The 21,552-nt window shown below is 45.1% G+C and overlaps 1 protein-coding gene across 13 annotated transcripts in view; it reads left to right on the top strand.

Moving 5' to 3' along the window:
• LOC116952022 (protein phosphatase 1 regulatory subunit 12A) overlaps nt 1-21,552 on the top strand; it is a 108,431-nt gene that overhangs the window by 22,891 nt on the left and 63,988 nt on the right. For all 13 annotated transcript variants that reach the window (XM_076072771.1, XM_076072778.1, XM_076072763.1 and 10 more), the window contains exons 2-3: nt 8,429-8,559; nt 11,530-11,648. In XM_076072771.1, coding sequence (XP_075928886.1) covers nt 8,429-8,559; nt 11,530-11,648 — 250 coding nt within the window. The remainder of the gene's footprint in view (nt 1-8,428; nt 8,560-11,529; nt 11,649-21,552) is intronic.

Consider the following 21,552-nt stretch of genomic DNA (forward strand, 5'->3'; position numbering starts at 1 on the left):
GATGCACAGCAAGGGAAGAGTGTTGTTGGGCACCCGTGTTGCCTAGTGTTCCAATTCCTTTTACGGAGCAGAGCTGATTTGACATGTTGCCGCTTGACCTAACTTCCGGGTCTTTCTGCTTGTAGGCTGCAAAGCTGCTTAGCTCTTGGAGCAAACAATGACGTCGTCCCTCCACTGTCATGTTTAGGAGACGACAGTTTGAAAAAAAATGTGATGGTTAAATAAAACACTTTTAATGTATTTTTCCCCAGCCTTAAGAACCTTCCCATGTAAAAAAAAAATCTTCTCTTTCCTGTAATTTTCCTTCCTACTCATGTGGGGGTTAGACTTATTGGTTTGTCTTTCTCTGTAATTTCTCCCATCTCAATTGAGTTGCAGTGCGTACGATGTGAACGGTGATTACCGGCGCTCCGATTCACTCCTTTAGTTGCATAAGTGCCGTCGATTCAAATAAAAGTTGATTGAAAATCTTTAGGATATTCAAAATTGGACACATTGTTTGCCCCCAAAAAAGCATCGTACGTATTTTCTAACATCCTAAACACACGTAAGTCCTTTATCTTTTTTAAAATAAATGCATTTAGGACACAGTGCTCAGGGTTCAAGTTTGAAATAAGCTACACGTGATTTATCCCAACCATTTACATGCAGTTATAATCAGGATGTCCCTGTAAAAACAACACATAAATCACAGTACATGGCGCCAGTAGTGACCATTAAAGAGAAACAAATTTGTATTGGAAAGCACACACAGAAGTGGTCAAGTTATTCAACTTACACAAGTCGAGTGTACTCAAATAAGCTGAGACGCAGGTACTTTTTACATTGTGTTTGTCTTTTCCCCACAAAATTATTGAATTGTGCCTTTGGCCTCGTGCAATTTGACAGTGGATACATTTGGAAATCTCAGAGCTGTGATCACTCTGCTTGAGTGACCTGTGGGAAGAGATCTTTCACAAGACCCTGAAAAATCCCTCAACACATAGTCGTGGTCATACTTTCCCATACACTCTGCCAAGAGATGGTTGCACGACAACCAAACCGATATTTTTAATTCTCAAGAGCTGGAATTGAGCCAGATCAAGTTTAAAATCGAATTTAATTCAATGTGTTTTTTTACATGACTGTTTGTGACCGGGCAAGAACCATCGAGTCGCGATCCCGGAGAACCCGGTTTGATCACAGGCTGGGACTCAGATTTGAACCTAGGATTTCAGCGGTGCCACTGCTCAGCACTCTGACCTATGAGTCACCCGGGCACCTCTTTTTTTTCATACTTCCTTTTGAAAACCATCTTCTGCGTGAATCTTTTGCTTTCTTCAAACCAAAAGGATTAAGGGAGGATGTTTTTTTTTAAAAAAAAGAGTTTTGTGGGTGTTGATATTTGGCGTAATAATAAAGAATGGTTCCACTGTACTGTGTGATGACAGAACAATTCCATAAGGGAAATTTGTCAGCATGGAAGTGTTTATTTTCCCATCTAAATTATATATCCAATAACATGACTATCAGGAAACCTGTGTCCCCTGCTCAAACAAGCAATTGGGGTTAGTGCAAATCAATGATACCTGATGAGTGGTGGTTGGTTGTTATGGCGCTAGGCAAGTTGACTGAACTTTCAAATAAATTAAAGGACGCAAATAGCGAACAAAGTGCCAGCGGGGAAGAAGGCGTTTGGTTGCTTGTGGGGTGCATCGGTGTGGAGGCCTCGGACGTGTAGCCGGGTGGTAGGAAGGTGACGACCCCATCAGAAGCCGTCGTGAGTTCTGTGTGTGTGTGCGGGGAAGAGAGTGACGTATGGCCTGTGCCGTCAAGACTCGGCAAGGAATTGTCGGACAAGTGCTCCAAATATGGTGAGGAATTTGTGCACGTGAGCCCCCCCCCCCCCCCCCCCCGATAGACTCGTGTCCGATATTTACGCTTAGCGAGTGGGCGGGCGAGGAGGGCAGCCGGCAAAGAGGGGAGCCTTCCCAACTACGGGCAAAGAGAAACCGGGGAGTGCCGACGTCACCGCGGGTCTCTTGCCGACGGTGGCGCACAGTTGGGGCCCCCGCTGCCAGCCCCGTCACGAGTTCCAAGAGAGTCCGCCGGGTGCGATCGCACGGTCGCGTGCTAGCGCATGCGAAAACCGCAATCCAGCATGTTGCCCGTGCGGCATAAAGATGTGTGTTCGGCATAAAAGTATCCACCCCCCGTGAATTGTTACGGTTCGAGAGGATCAAAATCTGATAAACAGATCGGTTATTTTGGAATCTGCTCACGTGTGGGTGCTGTGTGGGTTTGGTGCATTACGGAATCGCGATGGGTGGTCACGACTTTGGAAGGAGGCCTTCATCCTGCAGAAGACGTTTGGTTGCTTGTGGGGTGCATCGGTGTGGAAGCCTCAGACGTGTAGGCGTGTATTGTTAATATGGTGTACGTGGGATCTCCAGTGGTTATAGATAGACACGTGGATCACACGTGATCAAGTCTTCCATGCACAATTTGAATGTGTTGTGAGCAATATTTATGAGAAGCTAAAGTTGTTTTGGCAACCGAGCATGAAAGCGTACTTCTCCCAAGGAGAGGATCTTAACCTGAGTACAGTTTTGGGAAGAAGGGCAGATGTGAATTGCTCGTGGAACCATTGCAAATGATGAAAAAGATGTCCGTTCATGGTGCTATCTCATAACACCCCTTTTAAAGCGTTGTAAGTCATCATGCTTTCTTTTAACCAGGTGACAGCTGTTGGTGAGTTATGACCTCTTTTCAGGTATACTTGGGTGACTGTCATCAATCGGTCAGTCAACCTTATGGGTAGTCATCTTTCTCTATTGGTGGCTGTCAGCCAATGACAGAAAATCGGCATTCCCATAACCTGGGCAAGTCTTTCGAGGTAGCTTCCTACAGAGTGATAATAATTATATCCACCCCTGAGGAATTATATGAGTCGACCCCCGACAAAGGTTTGAATACACAACCTTCCAAATGTGAGCTTGAGTGCCCTGCCGCAGCACCACCACCACCATCATATAAAAGGTAATATTATTTTACAATTTAGTTATGGGTGGTGTTCATGTATGGCGGTTTGGTTACAATAGAGACACGCAAGGGCATACTTTTGTAAGTTACATCATGGTGCCTTTGACTTCCACTTCCTAGCAGACAGTGTGGTTTGGCAATCCCCCTCAAGCCGTTATTTTGTGGCCATAGTGGGAATTGGGCTGTCTGCTCCGTGCAAACCCGCTCCATTGGTGATCGGCGTGATCATCGCTATAGTCGTCCGGCCAGCTCAGGGGAGTTGCGCCTTTTGGCCCGAGCATGACGGCATCCTCGCCCACCATTCCAATGTAAATTCTTGGCTGCTTAGCACGCACGCGCGCACGGACAATGATCAAACAACCGAGCGTCTATTTGCAGCATTTGGGGCTAGCCGAGCAAAGATTTTCCTGCGGCATCTGGCCGAAAGGAAGGTGCCACTTGCGCGGCAGGCAAGCGCGAGTTGTGCAATGCGCGCGGGGGGACACCTTTTTATGCTGGGTGCTTTTTGCCGTTTTGACACGGGCATACGTATTCATTTTTGGTGAACACTCTTGTCGCGCAATACGTAGCCAACCGTGCTAATCGGAGGTGGTGGTGGGGGGGGGGGACAGGAAACCAAACACAAAAAGCAGTTCTGAAGAAATTAATTTTCAATCTAGATTTACAAAAACACAAGTTGCAAGTGTGGTTGCTGTGGAGAGTGCACATTGTTGAGGTAATTGCGAGACTGAATTGTGCTGCCCTTTAGACTTTTGTGACGTCACTGGGGTGTGACCGCTTCACAACTTTGCACGGCGTGTCTGAGTGAGAATCGGGGGAAGCGGTACTTACCCCAACACACTTGAGCCGTCTGCCATTGCTGTAGTCTTCGGTTTCACAGTAAGGCGTCCAAAAATTAAAAATAAAGTCCCCCCCCCCCCCTGCTCAAATGAGCATGTTTCAGTCATCCCCATTTGCAGCCCTGAGTCCGTGGTGGCTCCTTTCACTGTATCGGACAGCCACTGTTGACGTCCCTCTTCATAATAAGTGCTTGCTTTGTAGACCCTGGGTGAGGCGATATGCTTGGTAAACCCCTTGACCTGGATTGAAACGAATACCATTTCTGATTGTGTGAAACATTTTAACCATGGCACACACCACACCTGCTCAATATAAAACAAAACGAAACTATGCAACCTCAAAATGCGTTCATGCCCACCGTGAATATCATGAACTACTGTGGACCTTCATGCAAACAATTGCATCCGTGCCATGTCATACACACAATGCAATATAGGATGGTTTATTGCTAAATCTACTCCTTAGAGTCATTATAGCACCTTGCTCTCAAGCTAGTGGTTCAGTCTTGAGAGCTAAAACTATTATTTTTTGTAGGAGGCATTAACGTCATTGGCAGCGTTCACGTGAATGGACATGGACGAAAAGTCTTGGTGTCTTCGTACTCAACTATATACAGTATTGTGAGCAGTATTCAATTCAAGTGGCCGCCTTGGGCTTGTGGTAGAAAAGTTCAGCTTTTTACAATGGTGATTTTTCCCATTAACAGCTATTGTTGATTGAACAAGAAGTGATTGTCATGTTATCAACCTAGAGAGGTGAAGGGCCGAGTTGACCCCAGGCTTGTGATTTGAACCCGCAGCCTTTCCGATTGTGAATTGAGCGGCGCCGTTAGCTCGCAGTGGCACTCAGCTGGTATTGTCACGATAATATTCGAGCCAAATGACGGCCGCAGTTTGTCCGGGCGAGTCGATGCCTCCAGCAGCTGAATCTGTGAAGCCGGTGACATTCATGGCATCGTCTCTGCGCTGTAGCCCTCGCGCACTCCTCGTACTCAAGGGGGTCCTTCGAGGCTTTGGTCTCCTCCGGGGGACGGCTGTGCAAGCGTGTGGCAACTTGCCCGTGGCCGTACAGGGCGGGGGGGGGGGGGCTCTCGACCTACGGTTTTACCCCCGCTGACCGGGCGCCATCCTGAGCCCAATCTGCTTTCCTTTTTATTGTTGGGCACCAGACCAGTGCGGAGAGCTTTTTCCTCACACTGTGTAAACTTTGCGCGATTGAAATGCGTGGAATGCAAAGGCTGCGTGAAACTGTCTCAACGTGTGCATGCGCCTGTGTGAAGTTCCTGCTTTGTGAAATGCACTGCATTTTTTTGTTGACACGTGGACCCTGGGCACGCACGATAAACCTGGCAGCCAGGGCTCCAGATGCGGGGTGTTGTAACACCGTTCCGTGACCCCCTCACCAAGATTATGGTAATCCACACCCAGGATCTGCTGCCTAAAACCAGCAGCAATACAACACACCTGGTTCACTTGATAATAGTCATAATTAACAAGAAAAACTATATATTCTATTGGTACTATTCTTGCAGCTATTTATTTCCCATGGAGTGAATGATCACATATGAGTTTGATTCAAGAATCTCTTTTTTGACACCGTGGTGAATATGGCCTTTGAATACAGCTTGAATATAAGTGGGGCATGCTCGGAATTTCATGGGAGGATTGGGTAAGCACCTTGACAGTTTAAAACAGAACCATGGCAAAAAAAACACTTTATAGATGGTGTAAGAAGGACGAGGTTGTGATTTGCGGGGCACGTTTTCAGTCTGGAGGAAGGGCCTGTTACTGAGAGGAGCAAATGGCTTGGCATCCAACGGTTGGCAACCAAGCCGAGTACCTCGAGCCAGATGCTGGGGTTCTTTAACGACAGCCTTGCGAGGACAGGTGCCGACCGCAGCTTTTCCGGGGGCCTGGCAAAAGAGAGCGGTGATCGTGAAGGTGGGCTGTGATAACCTCTGGACCTTGATCTCGAATGAAGTAATGTTTCCATTCCCACGTCTAGTGGATTGTGGTGTACGTGTTGTCGCGAATGACTGTCACACCTGGCCCCTAGGGTCCCCCCCCCCCTTGTGGTTGAGCAGTTTAAAATAAAAAAAAATAATTAGAAATATTTAAATAACATTTTTACAATGACTATCACCATTAAATGTTTGTATTATAGTGTCTTATTGTTTTAATGTTATTGTACAGCGCAAAAGTAATTAATTAATATTTAATCCCATATCTCCCGTTCCAAAGAAATCTGTTATTATGCTCATGGTGCATTAAGTCGTGCAAGTAATAATCAATAATTTAATATTTGCTTTATATGGAGGTGGAATGTGTGGTACAGTGGTTCGTACATTATGCTATAAACCTACTGCGCTGAATTGCATTCTTGGCCATGGCTAACATCAGTGGTACGTGATATCTCAACCATTTTGTTCCCCCCTGCCACCACCAGCCCGCCACTAGTCAGTGTGGTGAAGAAGGTCAAACAAATCAAGGTTTAGGAAGGTGCCTTCATCCCAGTAGTGCTTTGACAAAGGGCTTTACACACACACCTTATATGTAATGCACTGAAGAAGGGCCATTGCCCAAAACGTCACTTCTTCTTTACATAGATTTTTTTTTTCCCTTTTTAAGGCTGCATTTCGGACGAATGTGAGTTTAAAGTGTAAATAGATGAAAGGGGTCCACGTGACCCTTGCTTCCACTAGACACCTGCATTCACCGCTGTCTTAAAAAAAAGAATAGGCTTTTTAATGAAATCATAACTCCAAATTGGGATTGTTATTAATATCACGAGGGGGGAGTGAATCGTCCACAGGCCTTATTATCAACCGAAATGGATCCTGTTTTGTGTTCGCATTCACAAAGAGCACTTTGATCGACGCTGACAAACTCTCATCCAAGTGATGGTCCTGCTTCACAGATGTCTCGTAAAGTTATCATTCATCATCATTTTGATCCCCCCGCCCTTTGTTGTGTCAGGCCACTTCCCCTTTCTGTGTTGTGTTGCATCTTGTGGTTGCGTTGTGGTGTGGTGTTTTATCCAAGCCTGATCCTGGATAAAAAATAAAAGAGATTCTTTCCCCTCTTGCCAACGCCCTTTTGCCAACCTGACAGTGAGGGGGGGGGGGGTCTGCCTTTGATCAATAATTGCTGCTTAGTGCCGCTGCGTGTTTAGAACATTATGTTCACTGTGTGCTGATGCACCAGTGGCCTTGTGAGCGAGAGGCTGCATCAATAACAAAGCAACTAGAAAATCAGCTTCTATCCTGAGAGTATTGGTGCTTTGGGGGAGGATTTTGTTAACGTCGTGACCGTATCGGAAAAGTGACTCGCAAGTTGGAAATGAAGTGTTGCAAGAAAGCTTTGCGTATAAAATCTGGAAAATGAGATTCTGATGTGGACAGACCGACATGTACAGGATGGAGAAGAGGTGGTTACTGAGAAAGTCATTAGAGTGTAGCACCCAGCGGAAGACCAAAATCCAGACAATCGGATGATGTAAGGGCAGACCCTTGGTGGTCTGGTATTGACTGTGAAACAGCTAAGGGGTTTGGCAGAAGGAACTGTAAGTCATCACGTCAATTGGCATCGATGGCATTGGCCGTGATGACCTTTCCACCTTGTTTAAACATTTCTCGTTATGCCATACCTGTGAGAAGACGAAGAGATGCACATGGTAGTTTTTTTTGTTCTCTGACATGGTAGAGGATTTGCAGCCCCGGGGTCTGAACGTGTAAACAAACAATAGTTGGGTCAAAGTAGCGCTGCTCGGACGAGCATGTATATGTGCTCATTTCTATTGCTCGTTCTCATGGAGTGGTGGGTTCTACATTTTCCTAAATTAGTCGATCGCTTTTTAGATGCTCATTGTTGACCTAATCTGTTATAGTAATAGGTTTTACCCTTTTGACTGGCACAAAAACTGACACCTTTATTCAAGGCATCATGTTTGCATTAACCACAACACAAGCAGTCAAAATGCAAACAAAAGAGACAACTCTGATAATAATATTGGCACTGTCCTTGAATTTGATTGGTCCACACCCGAGACGGCTTTTCTTAGAGCCTAGTCTCCACTGGTGTTGGACCAGTAGACGCCAAAAGGCGTACAACTCTTCTGTTGTTGACTGAGGAATGGTGGGATAAAGATTGGCAATAATACATTAATTTTGCAATGTTATACAATTATTATAAGAGAACGATTCTTGGAAAAAAAACCAATTTGGACAGGTGAATGTTCGCTGCAACGGATTCCAGGAAAACATTTTATAGTCAATCAGAAGCAATAGATTCAAATGGGTGATGCTTTTGGGCAGTATGGATGAGGTCAATTTACTGACAGGTATTTAAGTGGTACCTGGAGGTTGGGAATTGGGAATTACATAAAAAACCTAAATCCTGAAGGTGGGAAAATATAGAAGGCAGGTATTGAAAGTTGGATCTTTTGGATGCGTAAAGAAGTGATTGAGCTATGTGTTGGAATTGTATGCATTTGTTGGGATGACCTCTTGATGTTTAAAGGACGTTTTAGTGATCCCCGTGGTCATTGTTGTTTAATTACTTGCCCTTAGGCCTGCATTGATGAAAACTTCGACATGGTAAAATTTCTGGTGGAACGCGATGCCAACATCAATCAGGCGGACAACGAGGGCTGGACTCCTCTGCACGCTGCTGCGTCCTGCGGCTACATCGACATTGCCAAGTGAGTAGTGCCACGGTCACCTATTTATAAATACATCGTATCGGAGTAGCCGATCTGTAAGACAGGGCCTCCGTTTCATCTTTGAAAAGTAAATTACCTTTAAGTCTCACCAGTCGGTGATTTTTCTGGATCACTTTTTTTTCAACAGAATTTGTTTCAGCAGGCAAACCACCGTTGGCTTCTCATGAAGCGATAGTAATCCCATTGACCTCAGGGCAGATAACGGTTTAGAGTCAACCCCCAAAATTCAACAGTTTTCGTTCTCTGGGAAGGCTGCGGTCCACCATGCGAATGTAGAAGTTTCATCACGGCTCTCGAGGACAGATACACTTTGACTTTTTTTTACTTGTTTTGCCCCACTGTTGCCATGACTGAAATGTCATTCTAAGATGACGGTTGCCTTTGTCAAGTGAGAGGGTGGCACTTTGTCAACCTACACCCCTAACTCCCACGCCGTCCTCTCCACTAACGCTCCCGACTACTCTGGGCTTAGCGTGGACCCTCCCCCTGCTTAATCGGGGTTCAAAGCTGGAGGGCCGCGTGGGTGCTTTATTCTTGGATTGGCGTCTTGCCACTTTCCAGATGATCTAAATAAGGAGCGTCGTGCATGTGTGTGATTGAATTGGCTCCGCGCCTCTCCCAGGTGCAGTTTGGCACTCTTTAAACACTAACTCCCTGCTCTGATGGACGTCGCTAATGAGGTTACGGTTGGTTAATCCTGCAGTTTTGCGCTATGCCGGATTCAAACAGCTGGATTGATTTCAAACCCACGACAAAGCATTTGTTCCCCGACTTCTCTGTCACTGCCTTATTGTGTACGGAAAGAATCGTATCTGCTTTCATAGGTGCAGCGTTTCCCCTGTTAAGGGGGGGGGGGGGGGGCTGTGTAGATAGGTGAATCTGTCTCTAACCCTAGTCCTGGAAGTTTAACTCCGGACATGTGTACAATGCTTTGGGGGCTCCTAAAAGCATTATACATGTTCTTGCTCGTGTTGCACATGCAGTACGATCGGATGGTTTAAATGGTTGCACGCGTTGAAAGGAAGCTTTGCAGTAGCTCATGGGATTTGAGTGATTTCAAACGTTCTAAAGCTTAACGTAACAATCTACCGCCATAGGGAAATGAGTAATAGGAATTTCAATTGATGAGGGATAGTTTAAGGACTTTTTGATTTTGGTGTCACTGCTCACTGAACGTTCTTGGTATTATTAATAAAATCAATATTCCTCTCGGGGCCCAGTCGGTTACTCTTGGGGCCTAGTAGGATGCAGAGAGGGTTTTTTGGGGGCTGCGTGTGGTGCCTTGCCACTTACCTTTCCCGTTACCCATCATGCCTCACTCCTTCTCTGCACCTCAACAGGGTGCTATAGCCATGGTGTAACATATAAGTAAGAAGAAAGAAAGTTCAAGTTGAATGGGAATATTTATGTTATTAATAATACCAAGAACGTCCAGTGGGTGGCAACACCGATAATTAAAATGCAGTTTTTATCATGTTCAATACCTAATTTCATAAAAAATCCAAAAGATTATGAATGTTTTTATCATTACAAAATGAATACAACTTTTATTCTTTAGGTCTTTCGGTAAAGTCACGTAGATGGGTTAAACAAAAATATATAACAAAAAAAAACTAGGACGTTTCGATCGCAACACAAGCAGTCGCCATCTCTCCTGATGAAGGCTGCTCTCCTGATGATAACCGCTTGTGTTGCGATCGAAACGTCGTTTTTTGTTATATTTTTGTTTAACCCATCTACGTGACTATACCGAAAGACCCAAAGAATATGAATTCCTGCAGTCACAAAAGCTTTAAGTCAAGATTTGAATGCAACTTTGTTGGAAATTATCAGCCGCCTGTATGAATGTATATATTTTGAATGTCTTTAGCACCATACGTAGCTAACCATGCTAATCAGAGGTGCGGGGAAGGACAACAAAACTAAACATAAAAAAATGTATAGACTGACTCCATTATGGAAACGTGGAATTTCCATTGCTGGGCCTCAGGCCTGCCGATGGAGATGATTCTCGCCACATGCTTATTTGAGAAAATGTATACTTTTTTTCCTTCAAGTAATCCTGCGTGTTTCTAAAAAGAGCTTTTTTTTACACGTTTTTATTTCACGAGCCGGTTATTTGCAAGAAAAGTTCCCTGGCACTTACGAATATATCTCTCTGGTTACACGACAATGTTGTCAGCTTTGCTTTGTAAGAGCTTTATCGGGCCTGGACTGCATGCATGCACAGTTCACGATTATGCTTCTATGGTTACAGCCTGTTCACAATGCAAAGGGCTTTTGTATTTATAAACAATTCAGATTTCAGTTTTAACATCCCAAGCATACTGAGATCCCATTTTACATAACATAATATGTTGAAGTCGATTTCAACTAATATTTATACGTATATAATTTTATAAAATTTTTACTACATCTGGCTAGGGGATAGCAGTATAGCAAGTAGGTTGCACGCCTATCTGTACATTTTAACTACTCTTCCATTGAATGTCTGAAGGACACCTACACATTCCGACTATTTAATATGGAATGAGCCAAACAGTTCACTAAACCTGTACCAGAATCCAACCTTAAACACTGTACATGCATATAGTCCTTTGTCAGTACATTTCTGGATGAAGGCATCCTCACGCTGTGCAGATTGTGAGGCTTAATTGACCATGAGGTTCGGTGCAGGTTGGTACAGGTGGGGAGCATAGACCTGGGAGCATAGAAGTGCATTGCAACAATATATTTAGCTCCACTGCCCTTTGCTTCCTCAAACCATATGCTCTCTCAGCTCTGCCCAGACTTAAATCCCAGCAACCCAGAACATCTCGCCCTCCAGGTTTAGTCCCATACATCCTCAGCCCTTGCCCACCTAAGCCTTCATACGTGAAGTCACCTGGTGGCTATGAATCTCGCCGCGGTGGGCAGTGAGTAACCTTGTTCGCGGGACTCTGTTGCCAGGTACCTGATCGCGCATGGCGCCAATGTGGCAGCGGTCAACAGCGAGAGCGAGCTGCCCCTGGACATCACCGAGGACGAGGCCCTGGAGGACATGCTGCAGGAGGAGCTCAGCAAACATGGTGTGATGTGCTGCGCTGTCATCTCCCCTCACTCGCTCAGTAAAACAACTCGCTGACAATAAATCAATCGATTAGACTTATTCAACTGACCCATCCCTGACTGGACATCTGTGAAAAAGAGCTTTGTAGCTCATCGGATTCCTCCAGTATGAGCAAATATTCTGATTCTTATTCAAATAAAAAAAACAGTTACTTACCTGATGTGGGATGCAGATAGAATAGGTGCAAAACCTAATTTATTTATGCGAAGGTCCTTTTCATTCAGTCATTTTTGGCTGGGCTGAGACGATGCACTCACTCCACTTGAGATTCTGATTTAATCATGTGCGGCTGCCTGAATTCCATCGCAGAATATCAGCCTTTTCAACTCAATGCTCTGACATTCAGGGCCATTTTCAGGGCTCATGTTTAATGCCTGATGCACGGAGAGCCAATTTCAAAAGCGGCGCAGCTGTAGATGGTCAAATAGCTTAAACAGAACCATGAAGGTGTTGAATAACTCTTAAGCAAGAGCCGTTATCAAAACACACATTTTCTTTGCGTACATTTACTACCGTTACTAATTCGGAAACAACATTTCTTCAAATAATTTCTAAATATTTAATCAGCCCAAATGTCAGCAGGGTAACCAGCGTTTTATTATACGAATCCAACCTTATGGTACGTTGATAAAGCACCCAACTCAAACATAGAAAGTCGCAAACCCCAGGTGGAGGGGTTGACTCAATTCATCATTTCTCTGGGGTCAATCAAATGATTATCACATTGAGAAGTCATGTTTGCTTGTCCTACCCAGCCATGGTAATGTAGAATTACCACCACCGGTGCAGGGCAGCTGGCATAGTTGAGTGTCTCCCATATGAAGTGCGAGATACTTTGATTTTTGACGCAGAATATTCTGTAGATGCCTTGTCCAGGAGTAGGCTGCTAAGCTCTGGAGTGGAGGCTAAATTTGGAAAATTACGTGCGAGCTTTAAGCTACTGTACCAGATCGGTCCTTCCTGAATGCTTTCTCTAGCTTGGTGGCATCTGTTGAGCTCAGTGGGATATTCCTCATTGACCAAAACTGCAATGATGCACGCTGCTAAACTGGCTTTTACTAGGTGTGTGTGTGCACACGCGTGGGTGTTGTTGTATCTTTAAGAACATTCGGTTCCTTGCACTTGTATTCCAAATATAAGTAGCGTGTGTACATTATTGAGTACGTGACTACACACTTCTGTTGGTCACGATGGCAAAAAGAAAGTATCTCCTTGCTCACAGGAGCAATGCGATGGCACTCATCTCTGTTGCTGGCCTTTAGGCAGTGCTGGAAAGTTAAGTATTGAGTCATAAAATCACTTGAAAATTCCCCAAGTACTGGATTAAGCTGTTACTTGGAAATTGCAGTGCAATTCGTTGTCAAGAGAATTACTACTTTTCAAAATTGTGCTCCCAGCAGTAGGTTAATATTTTAGACGGTGGCTGATGAGCATTTTATCGTCAGCTCTACATATTTGTTACTCGTCTGAGGCAGTTGTCAATGAAGGCGGTCTCTGAAGATGTTTTCGAGCTGTGCTAGTAATGTCACCAGCCTGCCTCGGACAGGGGGATTTGACAGTGTGGCGGCCTTGTGCAGCTTACATCCTGGCCGGTATGTCCAGGTCGTAAATCATCGGCTCCAGAACATGTGTCCTCTTTGAGCAGCACTACTGTCTGTCGCGTCTCCCGGGTGTCTCCTGGGAACACCCCCCACCCCCCCACGCCTTTTGGTTTCACGATGGAAACGTTGCCAAAAAGGGTGGTTGGGGAAGAGACTCGCGTGTTATCTTCATGGCATCCAGGTGATGCGATGCATTTTCCTACATCGGTCATCTGTGCTGGGGATGCAGTCATTGAGATGATAATGGTGAATACGTGCTTAGCATGTTGACGCCGCAGTATATTTTTGGCCTTGCATGTTAACTCGGTAGGCGATGTGGCAAGAGCGCTCGACTCCCAGTCAGGAGATAGCAGGTTCAAATCCCAGTTGGGAAACGTCCAGCCTATTCCGACTTCTCGGCCAAAAAAACGTGTTGGCCCCTTCGGAAAGTCGGTTTGTGGTCATCGTAAAGAGACTGTGTTTACTCCTGCCGTAGAAGTATAGAATTTCCACTGCAGATGAGCACCGCGCCCCAATGCTAGCTCGAGCAGCGAGTCTCTTTGTGGTTAATGTTGTGAATTGGCACAAATTTCGAGCTCAAAAGTTAACGTTTGTCAATCACAGCAGTCCAACTGCATTGGCAATCGTCGGGCTCGAAGGTTTCCTTCTTGATGTTTTCTGCACAACTTTCCTCCCAGCCACCATCTGTTGACTCTTCGCTATTGTCCGTCCTGTGTTGGTTTTTCCCTGCACGCACCTTGATCTTGTTGACTCTTCTCGGTTCTGAATGGTTCCACTGTTCAGGAAGCATTGTGTATTGGGGTCATTTTAAAACAATCGTGAAGTTATTTCTGCTGCGCCAAAGGTGTGTGAGCATTGCGAACCATGGAGCTTAGTAGGCAGTGCACGTTGGGCTGGCTTGCTCACTTTGTAACCTCACTGTTTGCCCTTAAGATGCTAATTTTAGCTGTCCTGTTTTAGAAAATTCTTGTTTCTCCCCCACTCCACTTTGTGGGAGGGAGTGAACTATTGTGATTGCACAAATGTGCCCACGTATGTAATGTAATGGATGAAGGGAATGCCTGCGTCGTCCAGAGTTGTGACTGTGTTTAACGTTACACGTGGGGAAATGCATCGATCGATATATAAGCTAGGTTCTCTGGGTCGACACAGCTTTAAATAAGTGCCTGATAACAGTGATTCCAATATCAGCAGTGGGGAGACATGAGGGTGGGAGTGTGTAGTGTTCATCACATAATTCCTTCCTTACATGTGCTGTCGTTCTCTTGTTCTTATTAGTACTCGCACACGTGCCTGTAGTGCGCTGAAGAAGGGCCATTGCCCGAAACGTCACTGATTATATATTTTATTTTCAGGCCACAATGTTATTGACGAATGTGAGCTTTTGTTGCTTGTGCAAAGAATCTGTTTAGCTAAATGGATGGCTCTGTCGTTGTGTCGCTATGTATAGCTTTATATTCATACGTAGTCTCGAGCGTATTTTTGTGATGTGCTTGAGCTTTGCATGCAATGCATGCTGTGTCCTCAACTGCAATGTAACGCGTGCGTGTGCATTTCGCATTGCTGCTATTATAATGTCAGCAAATTAAAGTTCGGGGTGCAGTGTCCACTCCATCTATGCAGGTTATAACCCTTTAACAGTATTGGCAGTATTCTTTGGTTCTTTTGGTGAAGTTATCGACTGCCAGTATGCTCACTAAGTTTAACCATTGCTACAGTCTACATTGTAGACTGCCAGTATGCTCACCGAGGTTAAGAACCAGGCTGCAGTCTACATTATAGACTGCCAGTACGCTCACCGAGGTTAAGAACCAGGCTGCAGTCTACATTATAGACTGCCAGTACGCTCACCGAGGTTAAGAACCAGGCTACAGTCTACATTATAGACTGCCAAGTACACTCACCAAACTTAATAACCAGGTTACAGTCCACATTAGAGGTTGTCAGTACACTCTTAAGAACCAGGCTCATCTACATCAGTTTTTATTATTTTTATTTTTCTATCTTACGTGGCTTTACCGAAATAACCAAAGAATATGAATTCCTGATAATAGTTTTTTTCCCCTTTTTTCTGGCAATAAAACAGGTGTTAAGATGTTAAAACACCAAACTGATACATTTTGTAAGGAATCATGTCTGCATTAACCACAATGCTTGTGGTCAGAATGCAAACAAAAAAACACTCTGATAATAGAAGCATTGTCCTTGAAACTGATTGGTCCACACCAGAGACAGCTTTCTTTTGAGTGTCGTCTTAAACGATGTTTGATCAGAGGACGCCAAAAGGCAGTCAGGAAAGTTTTAAATCAAAATTTAGTATTGGCAGTGTCTGTAATAAGCAATTGTACGGAAACTACACCTAGGCAGCATGATAGTTGCCCTGCTCGTGTTCTTATTATAACAAGGTCAAAGGGAAAGTGACGGGACTGGTTGGCGTTGTTTAACCAAACTCGTTTTGGTTCCTGGAATGAGATAAGAGCACTGGGGAAAATTTAAATTGTGTTCGTGTAAGTTTTTGGTGCTCGATGGGGGGGGGGTATGGGTGGTGGCGGCGGCGGCTTTAAAGTGACCCCAACGAACCCACCTTGTTGGCCGCTACGTTATTTTCAGTTCATTTTAATAGGCATTCACTCACTCCCTCCCCTGGGGTACGATCAATTGTCACGATTAGGGATAACGGTTCGGTTCAAGAACTGATTCTTATTTGTTTCTTAGAAACGGTCTCGATTTGTCTCGTCTAGTTCTGTTATCAATTACATCAGCCCGATGACATAATTTGTACGAATGGTGAATGATGGATCCGTGCACAATATGATTTTATGCACCCCATCAATTTCACACGATTCAATTTCAACGCAGCGTTACTTTTTTTTTACAATGCAATGCGCTTTGCTTTTTAAGTTCGTGCAAGGAGTGAGAGACGGCAATCTGTTATGTACAGTGTCCGCGCTAAATGCCGTTGTCCGGCACAAGTGGCTTCTTCCCTTTGGCCGCATCGGCCCAGGCCAAATGTGCTTTCACAGGAGCCCCTCCGTGTGCGGGTGGGCGGGCAGCTGGGGAAAATGGCCATAAATAGACCGTGCGTTTACCCTATGACAACCCACTGCCATGCGGCGAGGTTGGGGCAGCTGCCAGGCAGCCCAGACATGGAGTGGAAAATGTTGCTCATAAAATACCAAAGGAACGTTGACTCTAAACAATTAAATACGGCTGTGTGTGCATTAATTTTGTGGCCAGGGGGGGTGGGGGGCTTCCTTTAATGGTAATTCTTATTTTTTTCTGAATTCTCACTCTTGGACATGGTTGCCTGTGAATTCTGCTGCATTGACCAAAAGTGCAATTGTCTGTTAAAAGTTTTGTGTTATATATATGTGTGTGTGTTAACAGGCCTAGTTGTGCATGCAACTGTGTGTGTGTAAGAGAGGAGTGGTGGTGCAGCGGTTCGCTTGCCGTGTTATGATTCCGCTAACCTGGGTTCCGTTCTCGGATATACAACTTGCTAGCAGGTGGTATTTCTGAACTTGCTGTTGTGGCCCTCACAGATGTCAACTTGGCCATAAGAGTTATTACCTGATGCAGTTTGTAAACAGCACTGGGGAGACAAAGGTGGCCAGGAATATGTGTATCAGACCGTATGTCTCGCTTGTGCAGTGCAGGCCTTAAAAGGTGATTGTTAATGGTATTTGCTGAGAAACTCTCACTGCTCAAGTGAGCATTGGGTTTTCCTCACATCCATTGGTGACAGAGCCAGTCGTGGAAATTCCTAATTCCTCACGGAGGGGGACCAGTATCTCGATCGGGGCATGTGCTGTTGGGCTCACGCACTGGTACTCGTGACCAAACGGGGATATCTCTGTTTGTTTTGGCATCGCATTGGAGATTTGTCTCTTTTTTTTGGGGTGTAAATTTGTGGCTTAAAGGTTAAGGATTTTCGAGCGGGTCGCATAAACTATTTGGGAAGAGGATGGCGAGCTCGTTGAGTGACAACGAGCTGCGGGCGCTATTGTGGAGTCTGCCGCAGAAGGCTTTCTTCCCTCGCTGCGGCCCTGCAGTTCCTGATAAGTGCCAGAAACAAAAGCCACTAGCGCTTTCCCTTGTCAATACTTTTTTTTTCATCGAGTAATGCTCTCGATCGTTGTTTTCGTAGTTATTTTAAAATTACGAACCTTCAAATAATCAGCTTTGCAAATGTGTTTTATTTTGTTCCGTGCAATTGATATCATAAAACAGTTTTCATGCTTAATATTCACAGTCTCCCTGCTCAAGTGAGGGCATGGCATAGGATGACCACAGTTCACTTCACACTGGCACGTAATTTTTTTGTATCGTCCCTCAATTTTATCCCAATTGTGCGATTTGCATCATGTCGTGAGACAACGGATCTATTCGGATCTCTCGCATGAAGAGAACAGCCCATCGAAACGACATCACAGATCTACCTCCTGTCAAGTGTGACCCCCTTGTCCACAAAGCACACATGGTCATTGCACGACAGTAAAACCAATATTTAACATTCTCAGAGCTGGAATTTATCCAAATTAATTATAAAACCATATTTCACGTGGTGGTTTTTGCTTGCAGTCATTTGTCACTTGAGCTGAGACCATCGATTCACTACAGGATAACATGCTTTAATCATGGGCCTAGATGTCAACCTTGGATACCGGTGGTGTAGCCTCAGCGCTCTGACCTCTTAGTCATATGGCGACCTCTTAGTCATATGGCCACCTCTCACGTACCACAGTGTGAAGCCTCTTTAATTACCCAGCAGAGATGATGGGCTTGAGCCGTATGGAACTGTCAAGTCCGCGTTTAGCTGAATGCTTTATCCATAGTGCCACTTGACCAGATACTACAGGCAGCCAAAACAGTCTCATGACTATTTTGGAAGGGTCCTGCTTAGGTTGTTATAGTCGAACTCCTTTGTCGAGGCTTTTCTTTTGCATGGTGTTAGAGAGACTCATCCAGCAGTGGATTCACAATCGTGCTGTACAGGTACATATAATGCCGTCAGTTTTTCAGAAAACCTTTTGCGGGTCCATCTCTGTCAATCTGCTATTCAATGTCTACACCCGTACGTACACAAATGTGCAAAGGGGGCCCATTGTTATATTTATGTTTTTCAGGATTATGTTGCCTTGTCCATGGCACTTGCCCAAACCCGCAACCCGTGTTCCCGAACAGAGTGTGCTTCTCTAAAAGTGGCTGGAGGTGTAAAAAAAAAAATCTTACACATTTGGCTATTTCGAATGACTTCAGTTCTCCCTGGCCACTGGGGAGAAGGGAGAGAACGCGATCTTCTGCCTGCGACAGGTGCGCGGAGCGACGCTCAATTGTTGGAACGTGACACGGCGGATAGCGCCACGTGCTCTCTCCGTGGAGCCCTTCACAACCACGCGGGGGTGAGACCGTGTCAGCATCGCCTGCGGTCGGAGTGCTCGCGTGGGCGAGCACTCCGCGCCAGGCGGCCTCCCTGCCGCTGGACATAGCCCACAAAGTCACGGTGCGCGCTGTATAAATAGCGCGCACATCAGCGGTGTGTGCACGTTCGTTCCCTGATGCCCGTTCGCTCATTGGTTCGCTCCCTTCCGCCTAGGCAGTGACATCTCAATGTCGACCCCGCTGCCAGAGAACGGAGTGCTCCTGCGTGGTTGGGGGGGGTCACTTTACCGCGTCCAATCCAACTTTTTGCGGGCCAGCAACGCGCTGCTTCGTATATAGTTTTGCCTTTTGTTTTACTCCCAGTTTTGCTCCCATTTGTGTGATTGGTGGCATGTCGAGAGATGAAGCAATTTACATTCTTAATTCTGAAGTGGCATCGCATCATGCCAGAAGACGCTACAGAACTACTTCTGGTCTCATACAAGATGCAAACTTTTATGTGTCATGCAAAATAGTGTTATCTGCATGACAATGAAACCAAAGTGATGTAGTTCTCAGTGGCAGCAATTTCATATAAAGCTTTTTTTGGTCCAGTTTTTGGTGACCAGAACATGCGGTTGTGGTTTTACTTCTTCACCACACTCGTCTGTGTCTGGACCCTGAATTGAAACTCGGGAAGCCAGTGGTACTATTTCAGTGCTTTTGAACATGGGCATTATTACAACCTTTGAACCACTCTGGTTCCCCTATCACTGATTCGCTTCACAGGTATGTCATCAGTTTCTCGCATGCTTAAAAATAATCCATGAGCTGCTGAATTGTCATCGCTCTGCATCACACAAGAGATTGCTAAAAGGTTATGAAAGCGGTATATTAAACGTACACGCACTTGCTGCTGATTACTGGTGCATAAAAATGCGGCTTCGCGAATAAAACAAGCTATATAGCTGGTGCAGCACTTTGTTTATGTACGTGCTATTTATCTTAAATAGGGGGTACGTTATATTCTTGGTTCTTTCGGGTAAAGTCACGTAGAAAGGAAAAGTCAGAGTGTTAATACATTTTAAACGTGGGTGCCAGTCAATGAAAGGGCGTCCACTGTTGACCACCCACAAAGTTGTACTCGTTTTATTGACCAAGGAGGGATGATTGGCATAGTCCCGTTCCCCCCCCCCCACTAGGATTTCAACTTTAATCCTTTAATTTTTGGTTACTTTTTTCTAACCACAGTCACTTAGCCAGATCATTATAATTGAGAGGAGATGTTTAAACAAAATTGTCCTGAGGGTAAATAAAGGTTGCTTTCTAAAAGGCATTTGGACCAAAATAAAATGTGGCAATATTTACTTTATTTATCCAGGAAAGCTTTACAATCTAGAGATTGTTCATGGGTATTTGAGGACACTAGATTGCTCCGATAAAATCAATGCATTTGATGGTTTATAACATCCACAAGTCTGTGCAGGTAAGTCGTAAGAAATTGCCACTTAATATCTCGTGCACAACAATGATCACAACATTAGTACGCCGTACGTATACCAGTGCCTGCTTTTTTTCACCGTGCCATATGGCTTGTGTTTATTGTTTTGGTTTGTAAAGTGCATGGGGGGGTGAAGTAAATCCAGAAACAGGTGGCCCAGGCATCACTGTTTCAGGTCCGTTGTCGCCGCATCTGGTTTTTCCCGTGGTGTTCTTCGTGTGGGCCTCGCGAATCAGAAAGCACGCCGGTGAGCTATGGGCTCAGCTCTGGAAATGAAGCCTGCGTTAGCTAGATTTATTGGCTTCACGTGGGTGAGCAGAAAATTGGCTCTGTGAAAAGTGGCTTCGTGATGTTTGTAAAAGGCCATGTTGCCGATGACAGAAGAGGCCTGTATTTGCACTTGGCCATTATTTAAATGGGGCAATTTTATTTAAAAGCACTTTTACTTCCAGTTATTCACAATAAAAGCTTTGTCCATCAGTGTCCTTTTAATGACCCATTTCAGGTTATGTAAGTCAGCTTTTTTGAATGGATGTTGTCTGGATAAACCATTGTGTAGCTGAAGCACGTTGCATTCTGTGCACCATGATTAAAATTAATCAAAGGTTTTGGGACTAAAATACTTCCAATTAGCATTCAGGTCTTCCTCCACTGGGGCATTATTCAACTACATTGACAACTTTGAATCCAGTGTTTATAAGTGCATGCCAATCTCTCCATACTGCAACCACCGTTGGCTCTGCACAAAATGGTAACTATTTGTATCCACCTTAGAGGGATGGCTGACGGGGACAACACGAACAATATCTCCGCATATTGGCCGGTATAATACTTGTCTTTCTAACTTTCGCAGGCCGCCTCCATTGCCCTATGTGTTTGTGTGCTATACACAATAGTAATCTGTTATGTAATCCATCAACCCTGCCTCTAAGGTGCTGCATTGCAGATAGGTGCCACCAAACACACGTGCTGTCTCTCTTCGACAATTAACAAAGCACTTGAGGCCGCCGGCGATGCTAAAGATTTCACAATCGACGAGCGTCAATCCCAGTGGTGAAGCGAAAATGAATGTTTGTTCTTTTTTCCTCCTGGTACATCGGGGTAAGGTGCCCTGAGCCTGCCCCCCAATGCTTCCCAAAGCCTGATCTCACCCTGCATCTCAAACTCAGGACAGCCCAGCACGCGCACGCTTGCGCGCGTGTTGGTTTGCGAAACATCTGTTGTCTCGGTATCATCGTTGAGACTGCGAGATGGCTTCAACGTGGGCTGCGGTGACACGCCGGTGCCAGAGCGCACACGCGCGTAACAAATTATTGTGTTCGATTATTGTATTCGCTGTGACAAGGGGTGGGTTTCTCAGCTGTGGATTTATGTTTTCTCCAGTCTCGATGAGGGTATGA

Source organism: Petromyzon marinus, chromosome 3, assembly GCF_048934315.1.
Source record: "Petromyzon marinus isolate PM22_M1 ecotype Great Lakes invasive population chromosome 3, UKy_Petmar_22M1.pri1.0, whole genome shotgun sequence".
Classification (NCBI taxonomy): domain Eukaryota; kingdom Metazoa; phylum Chordata; class Hyperoartia; order Petromyzontiformes; family Petromyzontidae; genus Petromyzon; species Petromyzon marinus.